General features: G+C 54.1%; 1 protein-coding gene across 1 annotated transcript in view; it reads left to right on the forward strand.

The window, feature by feature from the left end:
- OTOF (otoferlin) overlaps positions 1-11,546 on the forward strand; it is a 122,223-nt gene that overhangs the window by 106,879 nt on the left and 3,798 nt on the right. Inside the window, exons 27-40 of the mRNA XM_011972734.1 lie at positions 134-264; positions 1,959-1,988; positions 2,388-2,516; positions 4,625-4,691; positions 5,593-5,729; positions 5,862-5,996; positions 6,245-6,382; positions 7,017-7,144; positions 7,249-7,419; positions 8,062-8,222; positions 8,991-9,133; positions 9,526-9,614; positions 10,901-10,999; positions 11,145-11,386. Of these exons, the coding sequence (XP_011828124.1) occupies positions 134-264; positions 1,959-1,988; positions 2,388-2,516; positions 4,625-4,691; positions 5,593-5,729; positions 5,862-5,996; positions 6,245-6,382; positions 7,017-7,144; positions 7,249-7,419; positions 8,062-8,222; positions 8,991-9,133; positions 9,526-9,614; positions 10,901-10,999; positions 11,145-11,386 (1,800 nt within the window). The remainder of the gene's footprint in view (positions 1-133; positions 265-1,958; positions 1,989-2,387; positions 2,517-4,624; positions 4,692-5,592; positions 5,730-5,861; positions 5,997-6,244; positions 6,383-7,016; positions 7,145-7,248; positions 7,420-8,061; positions 8,223-8,990; positions 9,134-9,525; positions 9,615-10,900; positions 11,000-11,144; positions 11,387-11,546) is intronic.

The following is an 11,546-nucleotide window of genomic DNA, read 5'->3' on the forward strand; positions in this document are numbered from 1 at the left end:
TGACTGCCCTGTCCCCCTTTCCCTCAGAAAGTTCCAGAATCAGCTTTAGTTCTCTGCACTTTTCTGCCCCGCCAATCTCACTGTTCCTCTTGCTCCTTCCTCTGCCTGTCTGTCCATCTGTCCATCTGTCCAGTCAGGCTTCTCCGGCGTTGCCGTGTGCTGTGCAATGGGGGCCCCTCCTCTCACTCCACAGGGGAGGTCGTGGTGAACATGGAGCCAGAGGTACCCATCAAGAAACTGGAGACCATGGTGAAGCTGGATGCGGTAAGGCGGGTGGGGTCAGTCCCCTGCTGGCTGGGAACATGCAACTTCATGTGACACGTCCTGTGAACCAGACTATCTGCCCTGAGAGAGAAGGACACTAAGAACCTCCTTTGGCATGTGACTGTTGGGGGCTAACCTTGATTGTCCAACCAGCTCCACCTAACACTATCCTGGAATGCACGTGCCTGCGTGCATGTGTGTGTGTAGTGTGTAAATGTGCATGAGTGCGTGCATGTTTGTGGTGTCCATATGTGCTTGTGTGTGGTATGCATGTGTGTGTGTGTGCATGTGTGCATGTGATGTATGTGCATATGTGCATGCATGTGTGTGGTGTGCATATGTGCATGTGTGCATGTGGTGTGCATATGTGCCTGTGTGTGTGCATGTGTGTGGTGTATGTGCATATGCACATGCGTGAGTGTGTGGTGTGTATATGTGCATATGTACATGCATGTGTGTGGTGTATGTGCATATGCGAGTGTGTGCATGCATGTGGTGTGCACATGTGCATGTATGTGTGTGGTGTGCATATGTGCATGTATGTGTGCATTGTGGTGTACACATGTGCATGTATGTGTGCATGTGTGTGGTGTGCGCATGCACATGCCTGTGCATGCATGTAGTGTGTGTACATATGTGCATGCATGTGGTATGTAAATGTGCGTGTGCATGCGTGCATGTGGTGTATGTGCATATATGTGTGCATGCATGCACGTGGTATGCATATGTGCATGTGTGCATATGTGCATATGGTGTATGTGGATATGTGGATGCATGGGTGTAAATGTGCATGTGGCATGCATGAGTGTGGTATATTTGCATATATGTGTGCATGTGTGTGTGGTGTGCATATGTGCATGTGTGCATGCATGTGTGTGGTATGTAAATGTGCATGTGTATGTGTGCCTTGGTGTATGTACATATATGTGTGCACTCGTGTGTGTGGTGTGCATATGTGCATGTGTGCATGTGTGTGTGGTGTGTAAATGTGCATGTGTGAATGCATGAGTGTGATGTGTGTGCATATATGTGTGCATGTGTGCTTGCGGTGTGCATATGTGCATGTACACGTGCGTGCATGTGGGTGCATGCATGTGTGTGCGTGCATGTGCACTGGCATATGGTATGTGTATATGAGAGACAGAGTGAGCCATCACAGTTTATTATAATCACCTGCCGTAATTTTTACTCCAACAAATGACACCATAGGTAATGATTCCTTATGAGATCATCAGTGTCCTTTCCAAAGGGTCCCTGGGTTTTCCATTCCAGCCATTCACAAATGACACTTCCCTGGCCTGGGTCGGAGGAGGATTTCCAGGTGGAAGCTCCTTATTCCTCCTGGCTTTCAGACTAAGACCCTTCATCTGCCAGAGAGAGACCTACCACCTGGGGGTTGGGTGTGGAAGTGGCCTACAAGCTGCAGACCCTACAGGGAAGGGCAGAACATGGGCCAGCCTAGAACACACCCCCTTGTTCCTCTGGCCACCCAAAGAAACATCCTCACTCAGACCCTTTGCAGACTCACCAGTCAGAATGCTATTATTAAAGCAAAGTTGACCTTGAGGGCACAGGGGCTGCCAGCACACAGTAATTTCCATCTCGGCTCCTCCACATGCCCTGTATTGGGCCACTGCCTGCCACTCCAGGCCCCAGTGACTAATTCTGCCCCTGTCTCCTTGGTTCCTCTGCAGACTTCTGAAGCTGTTGTCAAAGTGGATGTGGTGAGTGTGGGGGCCATGCAGGGGCTCTGGGGTGAGAGGGTCCTGTATTGGCAACGGTGTCAGGTCAAAGGGTCCAGCATCAGGGACAGAGCCAGCCCTCACCCCCGCATGATTGGGCCAGCACATCTCCCCCAAGATGCAGTGAAAAAGAGCTGGGTGAGTGCAGGACTCAGTGCCAGTCCTGCCTGGGCCAGTGGATCACACGGGCAGGTCATGACCCTCTGTGGCCCATGGCACCTCCTCCATTAAACAAGACCCTGCCCCTTGGACATAGGTGGCCCCACAGAGCCTTATGGAGCCCAAGGTTTCCTGCTAGCAGATGACGGAATGGGTGGAGGCCCTCGGGATTGTCCAGGCAGGAGGGGCCCATGTAGGACTCTGGACCTGGCCAACCTACAGGCTGAGGAGGAGAAGGAGAAGAAGAAGAAGAAGAAGGGCACTGCAGAGGAGCCGGAGGAGGAGGAGCCAGATGAGAGCATGCTGGACTGGTGGTCCAAGTACTTTGCCTCCATTGACACCATGAAGGAGGTGAGACCTCGGGCAGGGTGAGGGGAGGCGACCCCCTCCACACTCAGACCCTCCTGTCCAGCTTCTTTCCCACAGCCCCCGGAGCTGGGTCCCACCTCCATTCATGTGAGCTTGGGATGGCCTTGTCTCACATCCTTGAAATCCTAGCTCAGAACTCACCTTCCAAGATGATGGTCCCATCTGCCTTCCCTGGCTTAGTTTCCTTTTGTCCTCATTGACTCATTCCACAAACGCCTCTTGGGTATATGCGATGAGCCAGGCTCCATACTAGGTGCTATGGGAGCCAAAAGATGCCATACCTGCCCTGATGGGCCCCCGGTTTACTGGGCAAAATAGACATGTAAACAGAGACTTAGAGGACTATGTGATAACAAAGGCAAATCATGGCTTGAGGGAATCAGGGAAGGCGTCCAGGAAGAAGTGACCTTTGTGAAAAAGGAGAAACATGTTCTCAGAGGCCATAAGGGAACAAATGCTTACCAGTAGTCCTTACGACTCTTCTTCATACTGTTTTATTTTACACATCTTGGTCATCGGCACGTGAATGATTCTTCCCCTGTTACACATATGTGGGTTCCATCTGTTGGCAGATTGCAAGTCCCAGAAAGTGCATTTCTCCGCTCTCTTGTTTGTGTCCTCTGCCTGCTGCCTACCTAGCTCAGTGCTCTGACTGGCCACCTGACCAGGAAGGGCACATGCCTGCAGTTGTGTTTCCTCAGTGGGGCTGGAGCTGATCCAGCCACATTCTCTCCCAGGCCCTTTCTGCAGCCTAAGCTGGGCGTGATATTTATTAAAGCACACATTAAGCTGCTGTAGCAAGTTAGAGTGACGTAAACAAGACAACAGTTTCTTTCTCACATAGCATCTCAGAGAGTGGGGGTTAGGCTGGTATGGTGGCTCAGTGGTGTCAAGGACTAAGATCCTGACCTCTTGTTTCTGACATCTGTAGAGTTGGAGGTGACTCAACATCATGTTCTAATTCAAGTGCACAGGAAAGGTTAAAGAGGAGAGGAGGCATATGCTTTTCTCTTTCAGGGCCCAATCCAGAAGTTGCGCATATCACTTCCACTCACATTGACCAGAATCTAGTCCCATAGCTACACTTATCTGCAAAGGAGGCTGAGAAATGTAATCTTTAGCAAAGTGACTGTGTGCCCAGCAAAACTTCTAAAAAAGCAGAACAGATCATTGAGGACAACTGGTAGTCTCTTCTCCCACCATCAAATTGGCCAGGCTGGAGCTGCAAAAGGCTGCCTGTTGTCTTGTCTCTACTCCTGCAATTTTTACAGACTGCCACCAGGTGGCGGTGGCGACTTAGTTGAAACCCGGTTTCTAGTTTTCAGTAAGATTTATTCTCGTTTCCAGTAGGGTGGGGTGTGCTGAGTGAAAGAAAATATAGTACATGTTCTTACTGTTATACTTTTCTACATTAAAACAATTTATTAATATCACTAAAATCAACATTAAAATGCACTGTATTTTTTAAGTAGAAAATGTAAATATTTATTGCAAGGTATTTTTTTTTATTATTATTATACTTTAAGTTCTAGGGTACATGTGCACAACCTGCAAGTTTGTTACATAGGTACGCATGTGCCATGTTGGTTTGCTGCACCCATTAACTGGTCATTTACAGTGGGTATTTCTCCTAATGTTATCCCTCCTCTAGCCCCCCACCCCCTGACAGGCCCCAGTGTATGATGTTCCCCTCCCTGTGTCCAAGTGTTCTCATTGTTCAATTCCCTCCCATGAGTGAGAACATGCAGTGTTTGGTTTTCTGTCCTTGTGACAGTTTGCTCAGAATGATGGTTTCTGGCTTCATCCATGTCCCTGCAGAGGACATGAACTCATGCTTTTTTATGGCTGCATAGTATTCCATGGTGTGTATGTGCCACAGATGCATAAACCCCTAAGTACCACTAGTCACATTGTACACCTTACAAACTTCTTTAAATCAACTTAAGCAGAGCACATGCTGGATTTGAAATGCAGTGGGGAAGATTTTCTACTTCTAGTGCATTAAGACTGGTCTGGGTCCACAGTTTGGGGTCAACAGACTCCTCCCCAGGAAACCCACCTTCTCTCCTTTGCATCTCATCTTTTGGCAGCAACTTCGACAACAGGAGCCCTCTGGAATTGACTTGGAGGAGAAGGAGGAGGTGGACAACACTGAGGGTGAGCCCTGGAACCTGGAACTCTGCCTCCTCCTCCCCGCCCTGGGTAGCTGGCTCTCCTGCCCACCTCACCACCTGCTTCTCTTTCCCCTCCCGCCAGTCCTCCCAGCCTTAGTAGCCAGGGAAGCAGCATCAGTAGTCTGTGGGCACTGAGTAAGCTAAGGCCCTTGTCTAGGGAGGCTTTTACTCTGACTAGTTCAGCACCCACGGTGATAGACAGACATTTACAGCCACAGAACATCAGAGCTGGAAGGGACCTCAGAGCTCATTCCATCCAGCATTTTCCAGACTCTTTTCCATGAAGAAAATTATGGGTGTTCTAAAAGGAACAAATTAGTTTTGGTCAAATTAGTTTAGGAAAAGCTGATTGAAACAGCTTATTCTGGTGCAGGACTTTTCAGAGCCTTTACTGTGCAAATGTTATTATACATCTCTAAAAGAAAGACACAGTGTAAAATATTTCCCCAGCTTATTGGGTCACAGTACCCTTTCTTCTAAAGCATGCCAGCAGCATCTGCACCTGGTGCTCCACTGCATGCAGTTTGGGAAATGCTAATACAGAGTGTTATTATTATGGACAAGAAGAGGGAAGCTAGTAAGGAAAGTGAGTGGGGGAGGGACTGAGTGGCAACAGGCCTCCACCCCCAAACCCATGCTCCTTCCTGCCCCTCTCTTCCAAAGGGCATGATGACAGTCTTCAGACACCTTCCCAGGCATAAACTCACTGGGGCCCCCAGCACCTCCATGAGGCAGGCATGCTAGGAAGTATTATCTGCATTTGACAGCACATGGACATCCGAGAGTTAAGTTAGTAAAGCAAATTAGCGACAGAGCTGGGTCTCCAATCCAAGCCTTCCTGCTCTGCTCATTTCTGCTCCACCTCCTTTTCTGCTTCTGGCCAGGCCTGAAGGGGTCAGTGAAGGGCAAGGAGAAGGCAAGGGCTGCCAAAGAGGAGAAGAGGAAGAAAACCCAGAGCTCTGGCTCTGGCCAGGGGTCTGATGCCCCTGAGAAGAAGAAACCTAAGATTGATGAGCTTAAGGTGAGAGCCTGGGAGCAGGTCCTTCTAGGGAGTGCGGGGGCGTTGGCGGGGTGGTGGCGGTGATCCTGCAGGTGGGGCAGGATGAAAGCCAGAAACCAAGCAGCCACCCCCTAACGGCCTGGTCTGGCTCAGGTGTACCCTAAAGAGCTGGAGTGCGAGTTCGATAACTTTGAGGACTGGCTGCACACTTTCAACCTGCTTCGGGGCAAGACCGGGGATGACGAGGATGGCTCCACTGAGGAGGAGCGCATTGTGGGACGCTTCAAGGTCAGGCCAGGAGCACGGGCCCAGCCCCTGAGCACCCCTCAGCCCTTGCCCCACCACAGGTTCTCCCACTCACCTCCCACCACTGCCCTGGTCACTCCCTCCAGAAGCCCTGGACTTTCCCATGACTCACCAGCTAAAGGGTGAAAGCCCTGCCACATCAGGGTCCAGCCCTCCCGGTGCCATTAGCTACTTCGAATTCCACCCCTGCCAGGCAAACCTACAGCCTGACCCACATTTGTCTTGCCCAGGGCTCCCTCTGCGTGTACAAAGTGCCACTCCCAGAGGACGTGTCCCGGGAAGCTGGCTACGACCCCACCTACGGCATGTTCCAGGGCATCCCCAGCAATGACCCCATCAATGTGCTGGTCCGAGTCTATGTGGTCCGGGTGAGACTCCGGTCGCTTCCCCTGCTTGCAAGTCTTTCATCCTCCCATCTGAGAGGGACCAAAGAAGCTGCATACTGGCTGGGTGCACTGGCTCACACCTGTAATCCCAGCACTTTGGGAGGCCAAGGCAGGAGGATCGCCTGAGGTCAGGAGTTCAAGACCAGCCTGGCCAACATGGTGAAACCCTGTCTCTACCAAAAATACAAAAATTAGCCAGGTGCAGTGGCACACACTTGTAATCCCAGCTACTCAGGAGACTGAGGCAGGAAAATTGCTTGAATCCAGGAGGTGGAGCTTACAGTGAGCCAAGATCACATCATTGCATTCCAACCTGGGAGACAGAGTGAGACTCTGTCTCAAAGAAAAAAAAAAAAGAAGAAGCTGCATACTGACAGCCCCAGACTGGGAGGCACCAGGGAAATCATTTGGTCTAGCCTTTATCTTTTCTAGAGGAGGAAATCAAGGCCCAGAGAGGGGTAGCCACTTGCCTAGGGTCACAGAGCAAGCCTCCTGACAGGTCCAGTGTTCCTGCCCCTGCCCTTCACTGTCATAGGACCCTCAGGCAGCCTGGCAGGAGCACTGAATATGAGCAGGGCATGGGAGCCTGCTCAGGCAGCCCTCCTCCCCATCCCAGGCCACGGACCTGCACCCTGCCGACATCAACGGCAAAGCTGACCCCTACATCGCCATCCGGCTAGGCAAGACCGACATCCGCGACAAGGAGAACTACATCTCCAAGCAGCTCAACCCTGTGTTTGGGAAGTAAGGCTTCTTGGTGCCCTCCCCTGCCACACCCCAACTTCTCCAACCCAGACCACCTCTCACCCTAGCCGATCCTTAAACCCTTCTAACTCCACCCCCACCAGGTCCTTTGACATCGAGGCCTCCTTCCCCATGGAATCCATGCTGACGGTGGCTGTGTATGACTGGGACCTGGTGGGCACTGATGACCTCATTGGGGAAACCAAGATCGACCTGGAAAACCGCTTCTACAGCAAGCACCGCGCCACCTGCGGCATCGCCCAGACCTACTCCACGTGTGTGGGGCGTGGGGCAGAGGGTGGGGCAGTGTGCCTGCTTCGCCTCCACTCTAAAATGAGATTCAGATTGTGGTGATTTGAGAAGGTAGAAATATTGTGGTTTCTGTCCCAGGCCAGGCCTCTGCCCCTATAGTCCCTGGGCACAGCCTTCAGGGGACAGGACTGCAGATCCCAAAACAAGGAGAGGGCCAGTGGATTGCAGGACAGAGGAGGCAGGATGAGGAGAGACAAGTGGGCTAGGGAAGGTGGGGGCCAGAAGAGGAGGACAGGAAGAGTCCCCTGGGGATCTGGGCCAGCTCTGCCACTTACAGGCTGTGTGACCCTGGCCAAGTCCCTTCACCTCTCTGGTTTTCAGTTTCCTCAAGGGAGTCTCTGAGGTTCCAGAGGAGTGGGCACAGTGAGGGGATGCAGTGGGGCTAGGCTGGGGACACTGATACGTGGTCAAAGGGCCAAGGCAGGAGGGTTCAGCCTCCAGCAGCCCTAGTGTCTCAGGTGAGCCTGGGGCCCAGGGCAGGAGGAATCAGACTCACTTGCTGATGAGGGCAACAGCCAGCTTTAGAGAACTGGCCACAGCCAGCTGTCATCCAGGATGGCTTAGTCCTGCCCAGCCCCTCCAAGCCTGTGTGTCCCCTCCCGCAGACACGGCTACAATATCTGGCGGGACCCCATGAAGCCCAGCCAGATCCTGACCCGCCTCTGCAAAGACAGCAAAGTGGACGGCCCCCACTTTGGGCCCCCCGGAAGAGTGAAGGTGGCCAACCGCGTCTTCACCGGGCCCTCTGAGATTGAAGACGAGAACGGTAATGGGGCACTGGAGGGGGATGCAGCCACCTGCCCCCTCTCCAGCAGGTTTCAGAGGCCAGGAGGGGCCCACACTTCCCTGGGGAACCCCACAGCCTAGCCTGGGGTGTCCTCAGCCTAAGCCTGGGCTTAGTGACCCTCTGCTCATCACCCCAGAGCCCCGCTCCTGTGCCCCGCCTCTGTGCTTCCACTCCTCCTCCAGGGCAGCCCCACCTGCTTTCTCTCTGTCCAAATCCCAGTGAGGTAGAGAAGCTATCTGCATCCCATTCTGCAGATGAACAAACCAAGATCCTAGTTCCAGTGACTTGCCCAAGGTCATGTGGCTCTTTAGAGGCAGAGCAAGGGCAACGGCCCAGGTCCATCCGGCTCTAATCCTTAAACTCTCCTTACTCCTCTGTCCATGAGGCACATCCCAGAGAAGCAGAGAATCGGGAGGTGTCCGTGCTGGTATCTGATCACTGTCAGGTGCTGGGACAGGAAGTGGATTCTCCCCTCCCTGACCCCTCTCTCACAGCCCAGCAGGGCTCTCCCGTCAACTTCCCCAAGCAGAGGACCAAGGGCACAGACCTCTCTTGGCCCTGTGGGGCAGCTGAGACCCTGGGCAAGCCACTTCTCCTTCTATGCCTCAGTTTCCCCAACAGTGAAAAGGAGGTGGGGGAAACAGGTGATGGTATAGGGGCTTCTTTGTGCTCCTAAATCCCTAGTCCCAGCAAAGGTCTCCTGGTTGTGCTGAGCCATATGTGCAGCTGAGCTGCCTGTACCCACAGGTCAGAGGAAGCCCACGGACGAGCACGTGGCGCTGTCAGCCCTGAGGCACTGGGAGGACATCCCCCGCGCAGGCTGCCGCCTGGTGCCAGAGCACGTGGAGACCAGGCCGCTGCTCAACCCCGACAAGCCGGGCATTGAGCAGGTGACACTTGCATGGCCAAGACTGGGGGTCTTGGGTATTGGAGACCAGGGATTCCCAAGCTGAGTCAGTAAAGGTAGAAGCCAGGCCTCATGCTGTCCGCTGCATTCCAGAAAGCCTGGCATGCACCTCCCCACCAAGGCCCCTCAGGATAACTTGAATGGCAAGTGTCTTTGCTTTGAGTGAGAATTACATCAGCTCAGGCAGAGACCTAGGTTGTCTCCCTCAGAAGCTGTGATTGGCTATTGGTGACATCATAGGAATTCCTGGCATCCAAAGATGGAAACTGATGAACTGGGTCCTTGACAGAACAAAGGTTAGGAGGGAGAGGAGAGCTGATCTTCCTGGGCAGAGGGAGAAGACCCTAGGAGATCTGCCACAACCCTCTTCCTCAGGGCCGCCTGGAGCTGTGGGTGGACATGTTCCCCATGGACATGCCAGCCCCTGGGACGCCTCTGGACATCTCCCCTCGGAAGCCCAAGAAGTGAGCGGCTCAGGGCCCAATGCTACTCCCTCCCGGCCCACCCCATCACTTCCCACCACGGCCCAACCCTTCCTGTGGGAGGCTCAGGCCCAGATGGCCTTGGCCAGTTGGCATCTCTGGGGCCTGGGTGTGGCCACTGGGCCTTATAGGGGAGAAACTGATCAACCAATCAATAGAGTTTAGGGCCTGCCCTGGAGAGTCCCCATGCGCTAAGGCAGGACAATGCCTTCCAGCCTGCGTCAGTGAGGGAGATGAGCCCTACACAGCACACTCCGGTGCACTGCATCTGCGTGGTCGACGCACCCATACACATGCATCTCATGCACACACACACACGCACAGCAGAGCACTCCCGTGGGCACTCACACACATGCCCACACTGACGCACTCCTTCACAACACACAGAACCCCTGGGTCGTCCTCACATCCAGGCTAGTGTGATGTTCCGCCGAGTTTTCTTGAAGTGCCTGCCAGTGACGTATGCAGGAGTGAGTGCCTGGAAGAGGCAGGAGGTGGTGGCGTGAAAAGAACGCAGGTTTCCCATCCGTAAAGCGGCAGATTCGAGTCCAGCTGCCAGACAGTGACTGGATTCAGGGCCGGCTTCAGGGATGGAGGAAGCCACACAGGGTCCCACTCTTGTTTCCATTCTCCTGTGTTGCCATCTTGAAATTCTTTGTGACAAGTGGCCCTGCATTTCCATTTGGCGCTGGCCCCAGCAAATCATGCAGCCAATTCTGCCAGGAATGTCCTGGAAACCTGAGGCCATGAGTCGGCTGTTCAGGGCCTGTCATTAGGGGGCACCCAACCCGCTGGGCCACTCTGGGCTCACAGCCCTGTCTGCAATCCCAGGAGAGCCAGGCTCGGATCAATTTTTAGTGAATGACTCAGCCTCACTGTTAATAATTGAAATGAACTACATCATTCGTAATGACAATTAAACCTTGAGGGGAAAATCCTCTTTGGGGACAAGGACATACAGCTTCCATGGGCTTCCATTGCTGGCTACTGGGCTTAAATGCAGACTTCTCTTGGAACTAGCATCTGAGACAGAGGCTGGCTTCCCGCCCCCTGCCCCACGCCACCCCCACCGCCCACAGCCATGTGCCTGGTGGGCCCTCTCATGCCTCTGCCCCGCCGACCCCGAACCACTCTAGCCCCAGCCTGGCCCAGGCGCTGTGCTGACCCCAAGTCTCCAGGGCTCCTCTCTGCCTGCCCCATCCCAGCCCTGGCACCCTGGCATAACCCCCACCCGGGTCTGCTAACTAGCTCTCTCTCCCTGGGCCCAGGTACGAGCTGCGGGTCATCATCTGGAACACGGATGAGGTGGTCTTGGAGGACGACGACTTCTTCACAGGGGAGAAGTCCAGTGACATCTTCGTGAGGGGGTGAGTGAGCAGTCCCTGCATGAGAGGGACTGAGCCGGGCAGGCCCTGCTTCCCGGGGGGCAGGAAAGGAGGCAGAGGGAAGGTGGCTGTGGGTGGGAGAGGTCCTACTGGCCTGGCTGCAGGTCTGGAGATGTGGCGCCCACAGGTGGCTGAAGGGCCAGCAGGAGGACAAGCAGGACACAGACGTCCACTACCACTCCCTCACTGGCGAGGGCAACTTCAACTGGCGCTACCTGTTCCCCTTCGACTACCTGGCAGCGGAGGAGAGGATCGTCATCTCCAAGAAGGAGTCCATGTTCTCCTGGGATGAGACCGAGTACAAGATCCCCGCGCGGCTCACCCTGCAGATCTGGGATGCGGACCACTTCTCTGCCGACGACTTCCTGGGTGCATAGCAGGGCAGGGATGGGGGCTCAGAATCCAGAACTGAGGAGGGGCAGGGGCTGGGGAGGCAAGGACAGGGAGAGCCCCGCCCTGGGGGGACAAGGACAGGGAGAGCCCCGCCCTGGGGGGACAAGGACAGGGAGAGCCCCGCCCTGGGGGGACA

The sequence above is a fragment of the Mandrillus leucophaeus genome, unplaced genomic scaffold (assembly GCF_000951045.1).
Source record: "Mandrillus leucophaeus isolate KB7577 unplaced genomic scaffold, Mleu.le_1.0 Scaffold13, whole genome shotgun sequence".
NCBI classification, from domain to species: Eukaryota; Metazoa; Chordata; class Mammalia; order Primates; family Cercopithecidae; genus Mandrillus; species Mandrillus leucophaeus.